The sequence below is a fragment of the Halichoerus grypus genome, chromosome 4 (assembly GCF_964656455.1).
Source record: "Halichoerus grypus chromosome 4, mHalGry1.hap1.1, whole genome shotgun sequence".
Taxonomy (NCBI): domain Eukaryota; kingdom Metazoa; phylum Chordata; class Mammalia; order Carnivora; family Phocidae; genus Halichoerus; species Halichoerus grypus.
In genome coordinates, this window is record NC_135715.1 from 166,438,917 (window position 1) to 166,461,105 (window position 22,189).

Sequence of the window (22,189 nt, forward strand, 5' to 3'; positions counted from 1 at the left end):
CCTCTAGCACTCATGGATGGTTCTGCGGTGGCATCTCGCCCCGGCAGGATCAACAGGAGTCCTTTTGAGAGACCTGATCCAGACATTCGGAGAGAGACAGGGATTTTGGACACGAGGGATCTGGTGATCTTGGGGTGTCTAGGGACCATCCCGTGGAAAAAGCCCGTTTAAGGGTGAAGCCCACACGGCAGAAAGTTTCTCACTGTTTGAACTCTGGAATGCATCGCTGTGTGACAACAGCTGTGACTTCCCACTTCTAATCCTGTTTCAATTTAAACTCTTTCGAGTTGAGGATCTGTCACTTGCAATGAAAGGAGTCTACTATACCTCCCTGGAATCACATAAACAAACTCCCATGAGTAAGAAGAGAACGCACTGTTAAGTTCAGTTCCCACCTACATGGAAACCCTCTTTATTACTCAGTGACTGTCAGCTCCTCCTTGGACATGCTGCAAGGCTCCCATCGCATTGCCGGATACCTCTGGCTCCTTTAAAATTTCTTTCATGTTGAACTTGTAACAGCCTTCCCCCAAATTACACCCATTGGTGTTAATTCTATGTTGGGCTCACACAGAAAATAGTCTAGGCTCCTTTTCACATGGTAGCATTTTAAATATCTGAAAACACTAACAATTTTCTTCTTCGGTCCAAATAGGGCCAGTTTCTTTATCTACTCACAGGAGATGGTTTTTAGACTCTTCCTAATCTTGATGTCCTCTTCAGAAAATATGACATTTTAGTAACGATCCCTTTACAATATATTGCCTAGAACGAAACAATTGTTTGACTAGTTTGGAGAACAGTACATCTATTGTTTCCTTTATTCTAGGTACTGTCGCTCCATAAATACACTTACACATGATTTGCAACCAAACTGCCTTATCCTAGGACATCCTAAATTAAACTTTGGGCTTCAGGATAATTTTTAAAAATCCACAGCAAGTACAAAATATCATACTTAGGACAATAAAATAAATAAATAAAATGTGATAATAATAATAGCTAATGTTGAATGAGTTATTATATGCTAGGCATTTTATAGCATTATATTATTATTATTATGTCTCACAAAACCCCATAAGGTGGGTTTTAAGATTATCCCTATTAGGCAGATGGGAAAACTGTAGCTTTGGTTAGAGAGGTTAGGTCGCTTCCCTGAAGTCCCACAGCTGGCTCAGGGTAAGGTTAGTATCTAAGTCTGACTCTCAAAACTAGCTCTTGGGAATTCAAGAGCAATGTTTTCAATAGAAACTAGCTGGATGGTTATGGTAAACTGTCACTGTGCCAACCGAAGTATTATTTATGGGAATTTCAGCTTGTTGTTGTTGCTGCCTTTTTTTTTTTCTACTTCTGCTGCTTCTTAAATGCAAAATTGTGTTCTGTGAATCCTTGAATATGGATTTATAATGGAGGGCAGGGGGCGGGGAGGTAGAACAATTCTGAAAAAAGCCTTTAAGATTAAATACATAGTAAAGACGAAGAGTTGTGAAGAACAAAATTCAAGTTGGTGGGACAAAATTTGAAAATGTATGAAGAACAAAATTACAAAGTCAGTGGAAAGAGTGAGCTGTAGGGCATGGAAACCACAGGGAAGAATCTGAAACATGGGCAGCGGCGTGGTGGTAAGACCTGGCTTAGAACAGACCCATTTGATTTCCTGGAAAGAAAAGATGGTTGAGGTAAGACAGGGTTTATCTTATTTTCCAGGCCAGGACCCTGAGAGGGTGAGGCAGGTGGCCACAAAGTCAGGGAGAGGGTCAGTTTCAAAGCTGGAGTCTGGTAGATCCTCAAAGGGATCTGGGATTTGGGCTGGTTTGCAGCATTCCCCGGCCATGTGGGACATAGAGCGAAGGTTTTCTAGAATGCTTCACAGAGCCCGAAGGGTAAGAGAAGGTGAACTATATTTGTGAGCTCTAGCAACAGTTCCCAACTCCTACCTTTGAAACCAACATAAACTGGGAGTAAGAGGGCTCAGGCAGAAAGACAAACATCGCTTGGAGGATACTGCTCAAAGCAGCCTCAAGACGCACAGCTTGGGTGTTACTGGAAAGAACCAAGGTTGGGACTTTCAAATGCAAGGATGGGCAATTGAGGACCCACGCTGCACACTATTCGCTATCTCTGCATAGTCCTAGGTTGATCTGAGAGATTTTAAGACCTATGGGACGAGGCTATCCTTGTATGTCTGTAGACACTGAGAGAGGGACCGAGGAACACAGGAAGTCAGCCAATAAGATTTGAAATAGCTCTCCTGTTTATTTTCTCCCCCAAACGAGATGAATCAGACTTCTGTAAACAATGAGTCATATACAATGGTAAGAAAAAAATGCAAAGGATATAAAAAAGAGTTGGTTGAGAACTCATAAGTAAATAGGGGTTGCGTCTGAGGGTGAAATGAAGGAAATGTTTGAAGCAGGATTCGGAATGTATCTTACCCATGGACCTGAAGTTTTATAAATTGGATCTGTCGCATGTTGCAAGATGGAGGAAGACAGGGATCTGTTAAAAGTCACAGTGCAAATGCTGGATTCTCCAACTCGAAAGGGCCACATCTGCTCCGGTGAACACAGATCAATTGTCATGCCTTTCTTCGGCTGCTCTTATGAAATGCTTACAATGTGTCACAAAGCTCTCAAACAAATAAGATTTACATTGGTTTAATAAGCATTTTGGCTAATAATAAGTTTGCCCTGCATACACTGCCTAGCAGAGTATATTTAAAAGGTACAGAATAATCTCTTAATATATGTGATTTTGAAAAAAGCTTTTAGAACATACTTGTCTTTTTTCTGCTGAGCACTAGGTGGAGCTCTCATCTAAATTAAGTAAAAGCATTGTCTAAGCAAAAGAGAAGGAAGCTACTTTTTTTTTGTTTGGAATTTTTAGTTATTCAGTCTCTGTGGCGCAAAAGACTTCTTTCTCTTTTTTTAAGATTTTATTTATTTGGGGCACCAGGACCCCAGGATCATGACCTGAGTGGAAGGCAGATGCTTAATGACTGAGCCACCCAGGTCCCCCCACAAATTTTCTTTTTTCCTTCATTTTTTTTTTTTTTTTTTAGTAATCTCTACACACAACGGGCTCAAACTCACATCTTTGAGATCAAGAATCGCATGCTCTTCTGACTGAGTCGCTAGAAGCCCCCAAAATTTTCTTGATGAACTGGTACACAGTGCTCTCCAGTGTAATGGTCAGAAAATCAAAAGTGATATGAAACAGCAATTAGATTCCACTTTTCTAATTATCTTGGCATTGTTCCTGCTGACTTCCATGTTTCCAGATTTATCTGCTTTTAAGAATTAGCTAAAAAGTCATTACCATTTATTTAAAAAAAAACCTTTAAACATTTTAAAAATATTTATTATTATTATTATATTTTAGGTAGGCTCCACAGCCAGTGTGAAGCCCAGCGTAGGGCTTGAACTCTTGACCCCGAGATCAAGACCTGAGCTGAGATCCAGAGAGGGACACTTAACTGACTGAGCCCTCCTGGCACCTCATAAAAAAACAAAAAAACAAAAAAAAAACCCCTTTTTAATTTTTTTTAAATTAAATTAAATTGTTTTAAATGAAAGAGAAAACTTTTATTGTGTAAGTCACCGAACTTTAGCATTATTTGTTAGCCCTCCCTCCCATACATTCATTTTATTTTATTTTTTAAAAGATTATTTATTATGTATATATAGAGAGAGCGCATGCATGCAGGCGGGAGGGGCAAAGGGAGAGCGAGAGAGAGTCTTGAGCAAACGTCACACAGAGCGCAGAGCCTGACGCAGGGCTCGATCTAATGACCCTGAGATCACCACCTGACCTGAAACCAAGAGTTGGTCACTTAACCGATTGTGCCACCCAGGTGCCCCTCAGACATTCATTTTATTTTTTTTATTTTTATTTATTTATTTTTTTAAGACTTTATTTGAGAGAGAGAATGAGAGAGAGAGAGAGCACATGAGAGGGGGGAAGGTCAGAGGGAGAAGCAGACTCCCTGCTGAGCAGGGAGCCCAATGTGGGACTCGATCCCGGGACTCCAGGATCATGACCTGAGCCGAAGGCAGTCGCTTAACCAACTGAGCCACCCAGGTGCCCCCAGACATTCATTTTAAAGCTGAGGTGCCCAAGGCTTCATCGACACACACTTCCTGAGGATCCTATCCCAATTTATGACTTTCAATACCATCTACCCTCTGCTGACTTGCAAACATTGATCTCCAGCCCATGCCTCTCTCCTGAACCCCAGGCTGGTTGCCTGGTTAACCATTAACCAGTTGTCTGGTTAACAACTCCACCCGGATGTTCCTAGACATCTCAAACTCCTCTTGTCCAAAATGGGACACCTGGTTTTCCTCCCCAGACGTGCTCCCCCTGTTTGGGTTGAAGACAGCTCCATCCTTCTAGTGGTGCAGACCAACCCTCTCCGTCACACCCACGTTGAATCCAATAGGAGTTTCTGTGTTCACAATGTCTTCACCATGTGGCCACTTCCCACCTCTGTAAATGCCACCTGCCCTAAGCCAGCGACCTCTTTTTTCTGAAGGGCTGCAGTAGCCTGCTAGCTAGCTGGTCTCTGTTTCCTTCTTCCCCTCTTCCTCTTTTTACTTTAAAGTTACTTTAAACAACTTTAGCAGTTAGTAGTAACAGAAACAACCGTATCACAGAATATTCTATATTCCAATTTTGGTTTTAGAGAAAAAAAATAGTTTTTTTAAAGAAAGTTAGAAGTGTTTCGGCAAAGTTCCTACGAGGTTATGAGTGTGTGTGTCAGACTAGCTGCTGCCTCTTGGAAGAGAAGGGGGTCACAGTGCTTGCGGAGAAAGCAGCGTTCATGTTTGCACGGACACTTCTCCTTTATTGGTTTTTGCTTTTGTGCATTTCAAATGGTTTTGCTTGCTCCGTTGTTCTCTCTCTCCCTTTTTTAAAAAATTCTTTTTTGTTTTGCAGCTCAGGTTCTAGATGCTGGTTGGGAGCCTTGTGACACCATTTCTGTCTCAGCTAAGGTCTCATCAATAATGCCACCTCCTGGGGCACCTGGGTGGCTCAGTCAGTTAAGCGCCTGACTCTTGATTTCAGCTCAGGTCATGATCTCAGGGTCGTGGGATCAAGCCCCTCGTTGTTAGTTTCTGTGCTCTGTGGGGAGTCTGCTTCTTTCCTTCTCTCTCTCCCTCTGCCCCCACACCCCCCAGCACTCTCTCTCCCTCTCAAGTAAAAAATCTTAAAAAAAACCAAACTAACTAATGCCACCTCCTTCCCAGCTCTGGCCTTAACCATCTGACTACCTTCTCTCTCACTTCGCCCCTCTGGGTCTCTAACACTTCAGCCAACTTGAATCACTCCTTGTTCCCCTCATATGTGCCATGTTTTCTTCCCTATGGGACAAGATCTGTCCAGAACATTTTCACCACCTTTATACCCATTTCTTCCACCTCCACAGAACCTAATCATCATCATCGTAGACACTTGCTGAGCACTCACCATATGCCAGGCACTGCATGAGCACATACAGGCCTTGTACCAGTGAATCTCACACTGTGGAAGGGACACACTCTTGTTATATTAGCCCTGTCATCCTGAGGAGGGGTGCTCTGCCCGGACCCCCTCAGATCCCTTTCCAGCTCTGCGTGCTTGCCCTCCTACCCAGCATCTGCAGACTTGTCTGATACAGCTCACCCTGCAACTTTCTGAAGATTGCCTCTTGCCAGCAGGTGAAGGGAGTCCAAAGGGTCTGGGAGCTTGGGGTGTCCTCCTTCCCCCAGTGACTAATGATAGAGGGACTGGTGTGGAAATACCAGCCTCCCCTACCTCCCCCCCCCCATTCCTTTGCCTCCGGGCAGGAGACACTAGAAAGGGTGATCCCGGCTCTAGGGCTCTCCACAGAATCAGACTGAGTTGGCTTCCTGCCCTTCTCTATCTTGCTTCTCTACTCCCTCACCTTTCCTCCTGGAAACACTTCTCTGATAAATCACCTCCTCCTGAATCTTTGGTTCATGATCTGGGTCTGGGGGAACTTGACCTAAGACTCTAGCCTGGCTAACACAAGATCAGTTCACATTCAAACCCAAGCAGTCAGATCTAACTCCAGGCGGATTTGAGACTCCTAATCCCTCCATTATGCTGCCTGTCATGTGGGTGTGATGATTCTGTTTCAGTGTCTTGTTCCTAGCATTCCACTGAAAAGTTACCAGAAGATGTTGGAGCAGTATCTTTTTTTTTTTTTTTTAATGATTTTATTTATTTAACTTAGAGAGAGAGAGAGCACAAGCAGAGGGAGGGACAGAGGCAGAGGGAGAAGCAGACTCCCCACTGAGCAGGGAGCCCGATGCGTGGCTCGATCCCAGGACCCCGGGATCATGACCTGAGCCAAAGGCAGACGCCTAACGACTGAGCCACCCAGGCGCCCCTGTTCTACTCATTCTTATTTCCCAGTAATGGGCACAGTGTCTAAAAGGTGCTCAATCTTTTGGGATGTAATTCTGTAGTACAAAAAACTAGATTTAGAACCATGGTTCTCAAATGCCATTTGCATAAGAAGCCGCTGGGGGTGTATTTTAACAAGTGTCCCAAGTGATTCTGATGCAGGTGATTCTTGATCCATCATTAATAGTTTGAAAAGCACTAGTTTATAAGGTCCAAATACTCCATAATAACCAAGGAACATTTGTGTTATAAATGCTTATTATATAGCATCTACTTTGTGCTTGGCGCCATTGTAAGAAAATTAAAAATTTAAAAATAAAAACTTACGTAATCCATATCACAATCTTATGAGATGAAGAGTGTTATTACTCCAATTTTTACAAATTAGAAAACCAAGGCAAAAACAAATGCTAAGGAACTTGCCCCATCACCTATCGCTGGTAAGGATTTGGACCAGGCATTCAGGCTCCAGAGGCTGTGCTCTTAACTGCTACCCCATACCACCCTTTCCACCGATATGTGTAAGCAAACCCACATCATTCCCAGCTTGCTTTCTGCTGAGCCCTACCAAGGAGGCTGAAAGGAAAAGAGGACCACGTGACTGCATGAAACACACGGGAAATACTTTATTAGCTCCCAGATGGAGAATAGGGTAGAGTAAAAATGTTTCAATAGTAATCCACGGCTCTTCTCAATGAGCCCACTCGGGCACTCGTGGCCCCCCAGTCGTGGTAGCGCCGGTAGTCCCCCGGTCTCAGCAGGTACTGCCGCCCCCGGTAGTTGGGCAGCTCGTAGAGGATCCAGCTGCCCTCCAGCACGTGGAAGGAGTGGATCTCAGTGAAGTGGAAGCGGTCATGAAGCGAGGAGCAGTCCTCCGTGATCTCTACCATCTGGCCTCTGTAGTCCTCTTGCTCGTAAATCCTGATCCTGTGGGAGCTGGTCTGTGGGTTTGGCAATCAGCAGATGAGGAAAAATCAGAAAACCTAGCTCTTCACAACCAGCCACACACCCCACCAGGGGGAATGGGCATCTCTTTATCTTTTCTATATCAAAGGTGACCAAATTAAAGGAGACTACCAATACCATGGCTGCTGTGTACAGTTGGGTAGGTTGTATACTGCAAAACTAAAAAAAAAAAACCCCACCATTCACATAGACCATGATATGGATGAATATGTGAATGGTGCTCCCTAGGGTTTTTTGGGAGGGCACAACCTTTATGAAGCATACACACTGGATCCATTTACTACCATTCTTAAGTAACAATTTGCATATAATTGTTTTGCTCTATCCTTCATAGACTTTTGGTGGTCTGGGGTTCTCCTTGGATGATATAAAAATAATTAGATATTAAAATAAAAAGACAAACATATCCCTAGCAAAAGGCGTTATTTTGAATCTTGAGAGCGTTAGAAGAGGCGAGGGAGAAAGGAAGTCAGATTGCTTTCCGGAAAGCGAGGCACAGAGGCTCTGGGGCGGTTCCTTAGTCTCTTCTGCTTTAAGCCCTGCTACTCTAACATCCTGGAAAGCAAGAGCCATCACAGAGATGAGGTCTCTGTTCTCAGCTCTAACGTATGCGCAAAACAGTTTTAGGTCATTAATAAAAAGGGAAGCTCAAGATCATGAAGGAGGCCTGCGCAGGACCAAGGGAGTATACAACCTTTAGAAAAATGGAAAGTTAGGCTGTTTGTCCTGAGCAAATCCTGCCTGTCTTTCCTTGAGCGCTTGCTCTTCTTTGATCTGCCTTCCCAGAGGGTGCCGAGTGTCTCAATGTCTTCCTGCTCCCACCACTGAGCGCTCTTTAGAAGTTCTCACAAGCAGTCGTCCTGCAGTGTGAAAGACTGCTAATAAGGTATCTCCCACGGTTGGGAAAGGACCCACATGTACATCATTTAATTTGGCCTTCACAGCAGCCCGGAGCACGTGGAGCAACCATTCTAGCCTTTTCTTCTTTTACGAGAAACTAATGGACTGGAGCTTTAAGTCTGTAATTAGAAAAGTCCGGACGGGGAAGGAGAAGCCCGGATTCTCAGGCTCCTCATGCTCATCTGGGTCCATCAAGGCATTACATCCCCTGAGGGGGTTTCACACTTCGCAGAAGTGGTACATTTTCCAGGGGACTGTGTCATAGATTAGAGAATCCCCAACTGTGGGATTTCAGGCTGCTGGGGCTTGATTTGGGGAACAGTGGGTTCTGCAGAAGCTGCCAGAATCACCTTGCTGGTTACTTGTTCTGACTGAACAAAAACCGGAACTTGATGTTCATCATCATAATAGTTAATATTCAGGGGAAGTGGTAGCTCGCCTTGTGCTAGGTACCCTCCTTTCATCCTTATTCCAACCCTATGAATTAGCTACTTTTATTGGCCCCATTTTACAGATGAGGAGAGAGAGAAACAGCCCAAGGAACTAGCCCCAGGCCACCTGATGAACCGGTATCAACACGCTGCTCATTCCTCACCTGGGCCGTGGACCCCGGGAATTACTGCATTTCTTTTCCCCGGTAGAGGTGAGTTGAATTTTAGCAAAGCAAAATAAACTTTTAAATTAAAAGCATTGCACCACATTCTCAGTGTTAGAAAACCCTAGAGATATTCACAAAGGAAAGGAGAACATAGTTAGAGCCAGCAACAGAAGGCGGCCACCCCGTAGTCTGAATGCCACATCTGGAGCGCCGGGGTGGCGGGAGGGCCCAGCAGGAGCCGGGGAGCCAGACTCACGTGGGGGATGAGGCGGCAGGAGCGGACCGAGTCGCTGAGGCCCAGCCACTGCTGGTAGTCGGGGTAGTCCCCACGCCGCAGGAAGTACTGGCTGCCCGCATAGTTGGGCTGCTCATACAGCATCCAGCAGCCGCTGTCCACCCGCACCGAGTTGCAGCGGCTGAAGTAGGGCTGCAGGTTCGGGTGGTCACTGCTGCACTCGTAGTGGCGGCCCTGGAAGCCGCGGTCCTCGTAGAAAGTGATCTGCAAGGCAAGGGAGGGAAAGGCTCAGAGGCCTGGCCCCCAGCCCCGGCGTGCGCGGCCCCCTCCCGGCCTGCGGCTGCGCTGGGCTCACCTTCCCCATGGCTGGTGGATGGAGGTCAGTGATGGGCCGCCCTGGCGCGCGCGACTATATAGCAGGAGGGTTGCTGCGTTGGCAGGAACAGCACAAAAGGGGCCCGCGGGGTGAGGAGGGGATTTTCTCTCTCTCTTTTTCTATATAATTACGGCGGGGGTGGGGTGGGGGACTTATTGTATGTTTTCTCTTAGACTCTCCAGTGTTTTCGAATTGATGACCCGCGTTAAAACTGTCACTTGGTGCCTCTGGGGCCTTTAAATGAAGCCTATTTAGGAATTTGGAACTGAGCAAAAGCCCTTAACTGAGTTAATAATTGCAATGAAATATTTTAGTTTCTTTTTAAAGTTCAAGACGATCTCCTTTTGAGTAACAGAGCCGGGTAGTGACTGAGTCTGAGGTCAGAATGGACCCCAGCATGAGACGTTTCCATTTGAGAGCATTTTCTTGGTGTGAGAATCTGGAGCATGGGGAAGAACCTGCCTTCTCCGTAGTACGTTTAAAGCAAGATGGGATTTGCCTGTAAGAGGAAGGACCTCTCCATGACCCTACGGGCTGACAAGTGGGTACCGCAGATACTGTTAACACTTGAGGAAGGGTGATGGGGCGTTGGCCCTTGAGGAAGCCGGGTTTAGGCACCGGCTTCCACTCTGCTCCCTGGAGACGGGGCTGGACCAGGGTCCTCTCCAGGGCCTCAGCTGGGGTGCCTCTCACTGCACAGGCGTGGAGACCCACTTTTGAAATTCATGAGGTGACTCACTGGTGGTTCCAACTCACAGGGTAACTTTCTTTTTAAGTTTTGCAAACTAAGTGCTAAGATTAGTTCTATCTGCTGATAAATACAAGTTAACATGCAAATGTAACAAATTTAAAATCCTACAATCTTACAGAGCATCTGCCTTTTCTCCCTTTCCCAGCCCTGGGCAAGCCCTGCTTGCTCTGTAGTTAAGGCTCTGACTCCAGGAGCTGGAGTCCGCCTTCCTCCCCCAAGACCCTACCTCCATCCCCAGCAGCTCCTGATGCTCAGCTCTCTTTAGAGCAGAGTTTCTCAGCCTCACACTATTTTGACATTTGGGGTCAAAAAATTCTGTTGTGGGTGGTTGTCCTGTGCATTTAAGGATGTTTAGCAGCATCCCTGGTGTCAACCACAAGATGTTAATAGCATTAGTCTCCTATTTGTGACAACCAAAAATGTTTCCAGACATTGGAAATGTTCCCTGGGGGAGCAAAATCAACACTGGTTGAAAACCACTGCTTCAGAAGAAGCAGTTCCTCAACTTGAAACAACCTGATACACTATTTCATTATTTAGTTTGGATTACCAAACATTATGTATGGTAGTATGTTATCAGACCATGGTTTATAATATATATAAAAAAAGACACAAATGAAATGTCCAAAATAGGGCATTAATTAGATAACTTATAGAACATCTGTTTGATGAGATATTATGCAGCTACCAAAAATCATGTTTGCAAAGAATTTATTTAAGTATATGGAAAATGCTTACCATATGTTAAATTTCTTTTTAAGTAAGTATATTACACACTGAGAAGTATTGCTGAAGGAAAGAAGATATAAATAAATGGAAATACATTTTATGTTTATGGGTTGGAAGACTCAATATTGTTCAGATATTAATCCTACACAAAGTGATCTACAATTCAATGCAGTCCTTATCAAAATTCTAATAATTTTTATGTAGAAATAAAAAAAAAATCCCTCCTAAAATTCACATAGAATCTCAAGGGACCCTAAATCCCCAAAACAATCTTGAAAAAGAAGAACAGAACTGGAGAACTTGAACTTTCTGATTTCAAAACATACTACAAAGCCACACGGATCAAAACAGTGTGGTACTAGCATAACAATAGACATATCGACCAATGGAAGAGAACAGAAAAACCCAGAAACAAACCCTCACATATATGGTTAACTGATTTTTGACAAGGTTGGCAGGACCATTCAATGGGAAAAGGACAGTCTTTTTAACAAATGGTACTGGGAAAAATGAATATCCACACGCAAAAGAATGAAGTTAGACTCCTACCTCACACCATATACAAAAACTAACTCAAAATGGATTAAAGACCTAAAGACCTAAAACCATAAACTCTTAGAAGGAAACAGAGGGGAAAAAGTTTCATGACACTAAATTTGGCAATGATTTCTTGGATATGACACTAAAGCATAGACAATAGGTAAATTGGACTTCATCAAAATAAAAACTCTGCGACAAAGGAGACTATCAGCAGAGTGAAAGGCCATGGAATGTAAGAAAATATTTGCAAATCATAAATATCTGATAAGGCAGTTGTATCCAAAGTATATAAAGAACTCCTATAATCCAGCAACAGGAAGCACAAAGCAAAAAAAACCCAACCAACCAAACAAAAACAAACCCAATTTTTAATACAAGGACAGGAATAGACATTTTTCCAAGGAAGATAAACAAATGGGCAATAGTCATATAAAAAGATGCTTAACATCACTAATCACTGGAGAAATGCAATCAAAATTACAATGAGATACTACTTCATCCCTGTAAGGATGGCTATTATAAAACACAAAAATAAAATAGAAAATAACAAGTGTTAGGGAAGATGTGGAAAAATTAGAAATGTTGTGCATTGCTGGTGGGAACGTGAAATGTTGCAGCCACTGTGGAAGACTGGAAGTTCTTCAAAAAGTGAAACATCAAATTACCAGATGATCCAGCAATTTCCCTTCTATGCATATACCCAATATAATTGAAAGCAGGGACTCAAGCAGATATTTGTACACCAGTGTTCATAGCATTATTCACAAGAACCCAAAGATGGAAGCAACCCAAATGTGTATTGAGGGATGAATGGATGCAAAATATGTGGTAGATGCATAGAATGGAATATGATTCAGCCTTAAAAAGGAATTAAATTCTGAGAAATGCCACAACATGGACCAGTCTTGAGAGCACCATGCTAAGTGAAATGAGCCAGGCAGGATGAATACTGTATGATTCCATTTATTTGAGGTACATATAGGAGTCAGATTCGTGGAGACAGAGAGTGGAATGGTGGTTACCAGGGGCTATTGGGAGGTGGGGGGTGGGGACTTAGTGATGAATGAGTGCCGAGTTTCAGTTTGGGATGATGACAAAGTTCTGGAGATGAATGCTGCTGATGGTAGCACGGCAACGTGAATGTGCTTTATGCCACCGAATTGAATACTTAAAGATGGTTATAATGGTAAATTTTATGTTATGTGTATTTTACCACAATTTAAAACATTTTCCATGAACAAAAAGAAAAGAATACATCTATGTCAATTTTATCAATATTAACTTCTTGATTTCAATAATTCTAACGAGGCTGTATGAAAACAGTAAAATGGGGTGAATACTAGGGATTAGAAGGGAATTAAGCAGCATTTACAACAGTTTATTTTAAGGTACTTATAGTCCTCTTACTTTATAATAGGAAATAAAGCAATAATAAATATAATTTAATGTCTTAAATATTTTTTTATTGGTTCCTTTCCCTCCTTGGGCTTTCTCCCTCTTTCTCCCTTCACTCTTTCCATTCCATTACCTTATATCACCAAAGCTTACACTCAAGAACCTTGATAACATTTCAAGGTCTTCTTTAATCCTGGTAATCTGTGCTCTGTGTTGTAGGCACAGATCGCTGGGTGCTCGTCTTCACCCAGCCTTCCTTGTATGCTGCCAGGGATACCGACCTGCTACAGGACCATGCAGATGCTCAATATGGTGGGAGACAGACAAAACCTGGGGCCCTGATGACATTGCTGAGCTGCTGAATCAACCATCCCTAAATCCTGTGCCATCCCAATACTTCTGTCACATGAGCTAGTAGATTTCTGTATCGCTTGTCCTTTTGATATGGAGCTTCTGCTACTTCCAGTCTAGTGTTCCTGTAGCAATTCAGATTCATTTTTGGCTGAGAGATGAGGTTGAATTTTTTTTTAAGATTTTATTTATTTATTTAAGAGAGAGAGCAGCGGCAGGGGGAGGGGCAGAGGGAGAGGGAGAAGCAGGCTCCCCACTGAGCAGGGAGCCTGATGCGGGACTCGATCCCAGGACCCTGGATCATGACCTGAGCCGAAGGCAGACGCTTAACTGACGGAGCCACCCAGGCGCCCCGAGATGAGGTTGAATTTTGATCAAGGTTTAGAGAATGAGCTGCTCACCAGAGGGAAGGTGGAGAAGGGTAATTCAAGGCATGGAAACAATGTGAGCAAAGGCAAAGAGACGTGAAAATGCTTGGTGTGCTGGGAGGACTCAGGTGGGTCAGAGCGTCGATAGGAGAGGGAGTGGATGGGTTGGGGCTAGGTTCTTGTAAGAAGAATTTTCCCTCGTGGACAGTGGAGAAATATCGAAGGTTTTTAAGCAGGGAAATGACTTGATCAGATCAGTCTTTGAACATACACACCCTCTTCCTTTCTAAAATTCTAGCAATGAGAGCACAAGACAGAACAGAAAGTGGAAGAATCAATGTAATTGAATATCGTGCCCTACTGCCCTATAGCCTTATGTGTATAGTGTGCTAACACTCCTGCACACTCATATACTGTACGTACAAGTACAAGCTTATGTACGTTTATTTAACTGTGGGGGGGGGGATGTGCATAGATACAGATAGAGAGAATGAAGCTTTGGGTTATCCTATTTATTTAATTCAATTCCTGCTTGGTCTTATGCAATGACCTCATGGTAAGAATCAGTAAGCTAGTGCTGTCAGTACTTTGACAAGAATCTTTCTGATTCCACAATGGAAAATCAGTGATCTCTGAGCTGTGGTTCTAGCTTCTGATGCCACCTCCATTATTAATTGTTTGACATTAGAATTGGACTTCAGCTTACCTTACATAAAATGAGTTATCTAAGTTATAGATGCTCTCCAGGTCTAAAATATGTTAAAAATCAAATGACTTCATTGTTCTATAGTGCCTGATTTCCTTCCTTCCTCTTTACCTCCTTCTCTTTCTTTCTTTTTCTCCTGGTTCTTCTTCTTTTTTTTTTTGCATTTTTCAATAGGAATTTCTTTGAATACAGTACTCAACAATCACCTCAGAAAAAGTCACATATACTCTGTATTAGCTAGAAATGTGTGTTGAACTATAAATAACAGAACAACCAATTACAGTGGCATAAATGAATTTGGGTTTATTTTACTCCCATTACACAAATTGTGAAGGTCAAACATTGCTGGCATTGTCCTTAGTAGTGAATGCACCATCTAATCTGTTGGGAGCCTGACTAGAACGAAAAGGTGGAGGAAGGACAAATTAGTTCTCTGCTTAAGCTAAGACATCCATCTTCTCTTGCCTTCAGATACCAGCGCTCCTGGTTCTCAGACCCTTGGACTTGGACTGAATTACACCACCAGCTTTCTTGGTTCTCCAGCTTGCAGATCATGGGACTTCTCAGACTCCATTGGTGAGGTAATACTTCTCATAAATCTCATATTATCTATATGTATCCTGTTGGTTCTGTTCTCTGGAGAGCCCTGACTGATAGACATTGGTTCGGGGGCTGGACCACCTCAAGGCTAGCATTTCTGAAACTCTGGCATTTCCATCACACTTGTCACCTCTTGGGTATAAAATGCCCGAAGAGGAGGGAATTGTGGCATCAGGGGGAGCTCCTCCCCTCCATCAGGAAAGCAAAAGTTTTTCCGGAACCATTTCTTCTCTCTTTCTCCACCAGCATTCCTCCACTTAGGTTTCCATGTCCAGGGAGTGTCATGTGACAGCCTCAGCACCGAGAGAGTCTACCAGAGATCTGTGAACTCAACTTGTACATACAGTTTAGGGGATTCGAAAACCTTCTGAAGCCCATTATGGAACCCAGCTTCAGAATCCCTGTTTTAATAACTGGGTCACTCTATCTCTGAACCTCAGCTTTGTAGAGCCTCACTCCTCAGAGAAAAACTGAAATCTAAACAGATTTTTAATAATCTGGTTTGAAGAAACATCTTGTTTAAACACCAGAGAATCAAATGAGATAATGTATTATAAAAGTGCTTCGCAAACTGTAAAGTTCTCCTTAATAGGAAGGCATGTTTTTATTGTGAGAGGCGTGCTTTATTTGTTCTGGGTCACACATCTCGGTTTCCACTTGCGTTGTGTGGGTTTGTGTATGTGTGTGTGTGAATAATAAAGTAAGAGGAGGACAAAAGAAAAACACAAGCAAACCAATGCCAGGAGCACACAGAAAATATTTTATTAGTTTCCAGACTGAGAAATGATGAGGAACTTATTTCAATAGTAATCCATGACTCTCCTCAAAGAGCCCACTCGGGCACTCGTGGCCCCCCAGTCACGGTAATGCCTATAGTCCCCCGGCCTCACCAGGTACTGTCGCCCCCGGTAGTTGGGCAGCTCGTAGAGGACCCAGGAGCCCTCCAGCACGTGGAGGGAGTGAAGCTCATTGAAGTGGAAGCGGTCCTGAAGAGAGGAGCAGTCCTCAGTGAACTCCATCATCTGGCCTCTGTAATCTTCCCTCTCATAGAGTCTGATTCTGTGAGAGCCAGCCTGGCCCATCCAGAGATGGAAAGAGGAGGAAAGCAAGACATGAAATGGTTGCAACACATTCATGCAGTCCAGCGCAAGCTATTTTGAAATATATGGTAAGCCTTAACTAATTTTCAATATTTATATATTCCCCATTTTCAAAGGCAGAGATTCAGTACCTTTTCAAGACCATGAAGCATGATAGAAAGAATTAAGAAGGAAATTCCACTCTATATATTTAAATATTTCCCAGGATGAAATACTAACCATGCTCACCATACCAGGGAGAACCTCAAACTTTTAACAGCTTATTACTATTTTTGCCATTTTGAAGAGATATTTTTAATTTTTCAAGCATGTGTGTTTGAACAGTAAAGTCAGTTTATGAAATGAATGACCTTGCATTAGGTTTAAGATAAATCTCGGAAAAATAACCAAGGACTTGGATATTTCTGTTTCTGTGGAAAGCAAAGTTAAACATCTTAAGTCTCTCAGACAATAATCGATTCTTGTCTAATAATTTAGGAATAGAATGAGGAAAAATGAGAAAGAAAAATCAGTTAAGGCCCAGGACTAATTTTTCAAAAACTTTAGCGTTTTAAAACATATTTGAAATATATGTGGCACAAAATTTCTCTGTGTTTCTCTCCATTGAGAGAAAGTGCTTTTATTTGTATAGGTGGGGTAAACCAAAATATGCAAGTGGGGAGCAAAAGAGAGAGAGGTCTTAAACAAATGGACCCTTGCAAAAGTTTCTTTTTCAACTCCTATCTGCTCTGTAACTACCATGTATTCTTTCACTTAATTATTCTTCTATGGGATATTAGTGGTTTTTCTGCAACTCCACTGTAAGTGACTCCAGAGCAGGACCTATAGCTCGTACATGCCTGCGGCAGCCAACACATTCTTAATAAATATTTGTGGATTAATGGGTACCTGCGGGAACGCTTTGCTTCTGTTCGGGGCCAACTACATGGAGCTACTCTACATAGCTTGTCTCATGTCCAAACCCTCAATCATTCGGAATGATCACTACTCCAAATGTTTAAGTTTTGCTTGAAACTCTCCATTCTGTGTCCCCACAGGGAGCCGGACTCACGTGGGGGATGAGGCGGCAGGAGCGGACCGAGTCGCTGAGGCCCAGCCACTGCTGGTAGTCGGGGTAGTCCCCACGCCGCAGGAAGTACTGGCTGCCCGCATAGTTGGGCTGCTCATACAGCATCCAGCAGCCGCTGTCCACCCGCACCGAGTTGCAGCGGCTGAAGTAGGGCTGCAGGTTCGGGTGGTCACAGCTGCACTCGTAGTGGCGGCCCTGGAAGCCGCGGTCCTCGTAGAAGGTGATCTGCAACGCAAGGGAGGGAAAGGCTCAGAGGCCTGGCCCCCAGCCCCGGCGTGCGGGGCCCCCTCCCGGCCTGCGGCTGCGCTGGGCTCACCTTCCCCATGGCTGGTGGATGGAGGTCAGTGATGGGCCGCCCTGGCGCGCGCGACTATATAGCAGGAGGGTTGCTGCGTTGGCAGGAACAACACAAAAGGGGCCCGCGGGGTGAGGAGGGGATTGTCGTGTGCTCTTTTTTCTCTTTGCTGTCATAGTCCACGGGGCTCATTGTAGGTTTTGGTCCCTTTCTCTCTGGAGTATTCGGGTTGCTATCACTGGCTGATGCTATTGAGACGGTTTGAAAAAAAAAACCAAGTAATTTAGAACATTGTTGATTTAATAATAGAAATAGAGCTTCAGCCATTTCATATATAGTCTACACTTTTATTTGTATAGGCTGGGGAAAAACAAAAAGGTGTAAGTCAGGGAGCAAAAAAAAGCAGAGTCTCAACATTGTAAATATAAAATTAATCTGTCAGATCTATCAAGGGACATGTGTGCCACAATATTGAATACTAATTGTTAATAGGAAGGAAATGACCTTAATGGAATGTTGAAAATTTCAACTTAGTCCTTTAAGAGAATTTTCTTATTAAAGGGTGTAAGAAATTGGAATGTTTTACCAAGGGAATTCACAGAACTTCAAACATGCAGTATGGTAAAAACAAAAACAAAAACAAAAACAAAACAAAACAAAACCAAAAAATCCCAGCAAGCACAGATCTTCAGTATTTGGTCTGAATTTGTTACAGTCTGGAGGTAGACTGAATTTGTTACAGTCTAGAAGTAGACTGAGGATTAGAGGTTTCATCTTGGCTAATTGTAATTTAAAAGGGAGAATAGTTTTAAGAGGCTTCATCTCAGAAAGAACTAAAAGGGAAATTTCTAACTTGGACAAGATAAGGAAAAGTTACAACACAAAAATCAATTACCTCTCAGGTTATTATAAAATAAAACCAAATTCTTAAGAAATCAATTTCTAGGAGGAATCTAGATAGACCTTTTCCTCGGGGAACAAGAGTACACAAAGCTTTTGACTCAACAGAGATTAATTGCATGAACACAAAGAGGAGCTACAGCAAAAATGGGGAGAGGAAGGAATAAATCTGGAAGCTGAGACTCTAGGAAGACTTTAGAAAGTATTTATTAGCCTGGAAGATAATAGTTTGATGGACTGGAAGGAGCACTGGAGTGGAAGATGACCTATGACTTTAGCCTCTTTCATGTTCAAAGAATTATTCACAGTCCTGTGTTGTCTCATGGAAATACTTTGTCTTGACTTTGGGTCATAAGTCTTTGTAAGTTGGTATTTATAAATAAAACACCAGCTCTGTGCAATATGATGATTTCAGTTCTTTTTATCCACTATAGATAGGCATATGTTTGCAAAATTACTTCCGTTTACAGAGGGGAAAATAAGCAGCCCAAATCAAAAGAATAAAAAAAAATAATGGTTTTAGTTAAAAATTTAAAAAATAATAGTTAACAAAATAAAAATTTTAAAATTGCCATTTTGCTCAGAGTTGTTTCTGTGGGGAAAGTGTTGATTGATAAAAAACAGTAAAACATGAGAAAGAAGCGAATGCGGAGTCCCAGAGAACACTTAGGGGAGCAGGGGGGGCTGGCTGTGGGGACCTCCACTACCATAGCTGACATACAATTACAGATTTGGGATACATCTGGAGGGCCAAAACAAGGGGACTCTGCATTTGGTTTTTTCATTGACTAGGAAGAGAAAAGGCTTTATTTCGGCCTGGGGAAAGAAACAGGGAAAAAGAAAAAAAAAAAAAACAACTCACAGTTTTCATCAAGCTGAAAAATGAATGGGTTGGGCCAAAATGTGGCTTGATTTTAATGTTTTACAGAAAATTCCGGCATTGACAAGTGTGTGCTCGACTGAAGCCCCAAGTTGCTCTTAGTGTGCTAAGTGAGCAGAAGTTAAGACTTGAGAATCCTTACGCCTATAGCCCTGAAGCAGAGTTCTATACAAGCTGCTGGAATGACTGATGGGGACCGTGTTGGAAGGAGAATAAGGGATAAGCGTCAGGCACCCTCAACCTGAGCTCTAGTCTGTCAAGTAACCCTTTGTCACTCCTAAATATTCAGGTGGTTTCAAACAAAGGTGAAGGCAAAAGGCACGAGTTCAGGTTAGAGTTTTGCTGCATGCAGGGTCAAAGATTTCTGTAGCTGCTGTAAATGTCAGTCTATAAAATGAAGTATATAAGAAATACCACTTTCCTTATTTCCTAGAGCTCGAAATATTTTATGAATCTAAGTCTCATTGAATCTAAGCATGGAGAGAAAATTTCACTGTAGTCATTGCTGGGGTTTCGTCACCTCATGTTTCCAAGCTCCGTGTTTGGGTTCTGTGGGCTTAACATGAGACCAAGGCATCTCATGAGGGGAGAGGGTGCACTGGGAACTCCCGGGCTGTCCTCGGTGGTGGCTCTCCCCAGCTTTCACACCAGCATGGAAATGAGAACTGGCGGCTCCGAGGGCTGTGGAACTGGGATGTGTTTTATTTGGCCAGCATAATGTTTAGATGTTCTCCATGATGCTTTGGGATGGTTTGCACTTTCCGCAGCTCACCATACTCTTCATCACTCCTTGTGGTCTTAAAGGAAGTTGTTTTGCTCATGTACATCATCTCTCTGGCCCCTGAAGGTATTGGGCTGCAACCTCAATCAAGAGTCTTCAAACTCTGCTCAGTTTTTGCCAAATGAAAACACTATACAGCAGAGCAAATTCCATATTTTATTAGGAACTTGTGTATTTGGGGGTGTTATGATGTCCTTTTGTAAATGTCTCTTCTTTTATAAAATAATGTATGAGTAGATGGTGCTTAGTTTTATGATTTTGTTGTTTTGTTTTTAATCTTAAAGGTCCTTGCTTGGCAAAATAAAAATTGGCAAGTCTGTGTTGGTCTCTGTTTAAATAAAACTGGTCTGGGATATCTAAAATATTGAGAACCATTTGATTTGATATCATGATTTAAGCCATTTGGTATCATAAGAAATATGTAAATAAATATTACTGCATTTGTTTCCCCTAGAAATTTGTCTTGGGGTGACTTTAAAGTGCTAAATAAAAGTACTTGATAAAAGTGATTACATATGTATTATTTAGTACTTGAGAAGTACTTGACTTTAAAAAGTGATTACATGCTTACTGTTTAGTGTAAGCATTTCATATTCTTTCTGTGTAGAGCTCTGTGGTGGTGGGGACCATGCCTTTTATTTGTTTTGGTTGTTTTTTTAATCCTCAGTGCTACATATGGCAGGCCTATGGTAGGTGCTTAGTAAATGGTAGAGATACTAACTCAAAGAAGTTAGGATCTTTGGTGGCTAACAATTGGGCAGAGTCTATTAAAATTAAAAATATCTTGTGCTATCATTGGGCAGTCTCACTTCTAGGTCTCTAGCTTCTAAAAATTATGGTGTGTGTAGATAAAGGTGTATGTGCAATGATATTCTTTGCAGCCTTGTTTGTAAAAGGAACATTGGACAAGCCCAATCACCAATGGGTCAATGGTAACATAATCTAGGGAGCCTTCAAATAAGCAATAATGCAGTCATTAGACAGAATAAGGTACTGACCTAGATCTATGTCTGTATCATTTTGCATGTTAAAAGCAAGTTGCAGACTAACGTGTACAGCATGGTTCCATATTTGCCAATAAGTAAGTAAATAAATAAAAAGCATGTTTCAAGAGATGTCAATATAAGGAAAGAAAAACTTCAAGAAGGGTGCCCACCGAGTGTAAAGAAGGGTTAGCAATGAAGTGTGGGATCAGAAGGACCTTCTCTTCTTTCTTTATAGAATTTGTAAAGTAGTACGATTATAGGAGGTTTTTACTTTGGAGGAAAAATTTTAAAAATAAATTAATTCTCTACTGACGAAAAGATTTTTAATTTTTTTTAACTTGCAGGGCTTTGCTTGTGAGCAAGCAGATTTTACTTCAGTTGAAGTCTATTTAAGCGTGCCTGTGTGGCTCAGTCTGTTCAGCGTCTGCCTTCAGCTCAGGTCATGATCCCAGGCTTCTGAGATCGAGGCCCATGTCGGACTCCCTGCTCAGTGTGGAGCTTGCTTCTCCCTCTCCCTCTGCTCCTCCCCCCTGCTTGCTCCCTCTCGCAAATAAATAAATAAATAAATAAACAAAATCCTTAAAAAAATCAAAATCTATTTAAAATATTAACATATATCTCATTAATTTATTTGAACTAGCTGCACTTCATGTAGGGTTTGGCCCAGGGGATATATTGGCCAGGAGGTGCACTCAGGTCAGGAGGCATTTTAGAGTGGGAGGGGGGATCTTCAACCGGTCCAAGAGTATGGCAATGTCCAATGGCAGCCTTGACATTAGTTACATCATCCTGTGCTCAAAAGTAAACAATACTACAATTGCCTTATGTTGTCTTTTTGCCAGGTGGGCTTCTCTTCACTGCTCATCTGTGACCCTCTATGGCTTCCAGTCACCTGCTGGGTCCAAAGGAAGCTCCTGGAATGCTGTTCCTCAGGGCCCCCAACTGACCGCCTCCCTCCTCACCAGTCAGTCACCCTCTTCCATCTTGCTGTGTTGGCCTCCTTTTCTTTCTTTCACAGGTTACCTCCTCTTTCCACCCCTACTTCTGAGCCTGTTTCGGACTCATTCTACCTTGCGGAGCTTCTGGAACTGACCCCTCCCCACTCATTTGCTCCTCAGCCTTTAACAGGAAGCATTTACAGGTGGATTAACTGGCACACAGTGAAAGAAAAACAGAAGTCAGCAATTGCCAACAATACAGACTAAATACTTTATTAGGTTCCAAATTGAGAAAATGGTAGTGTGAACCTATT

The 22,189-nt window shown here is 42.7% G+C and overlaps 2 protein-coding genes across 2 annotated transcripts; both read right to left on the reverse strand.

Annotated features, from left to right (window-relative positions):
- Positions 1 to 7,079: 7,079 nt before the first annotated feature.
- LOC118522062 (gamma-crystallin F) lies at positions 7,080 to 9,474 on the reverse strand. The gene is made up of 3 exons (XM_036070901.2): positions 9,466 to 9,474; positions 9,132 to 9,374; positions 7,080 to 7,352 (listed from the first exon to the last, which is right to left on the reverse strand). The coding sequence occupies exons 1-3, from the start codon at positions 9,472 to 9,474 to the stop codon at positions 7,080 to 7,082; spliced, it is 525 nt and encodes a 174-aa protein (XP_035926794.2).
- A 6,252-nt stretch (positions 9,475 to 15,726) lies between these two features.
- Positions 15,727 to 17,420, reverse strand: LOC118522051 (gamma-crystallin D). Its single transcript, XM_036070881.2, has 3 exons — positions 17,412 to 17,420; positions 17,078 to 17,320; positions 15,727 to 15,999 (listed from the first exon to the last, which is right to left on the reverse strand). The coding sequence occupies exons 1-3, from the start codon at positions 17,418 to 17,420 to the stop codon at positions 15,727 to 15,729; spliced, it is 525 nt and encodes a 174-aa protein (XP_035926774.1).
- Between the last annotated feature and the right edge of the window lie 4,769 nt (positions 17,421 to 22,189).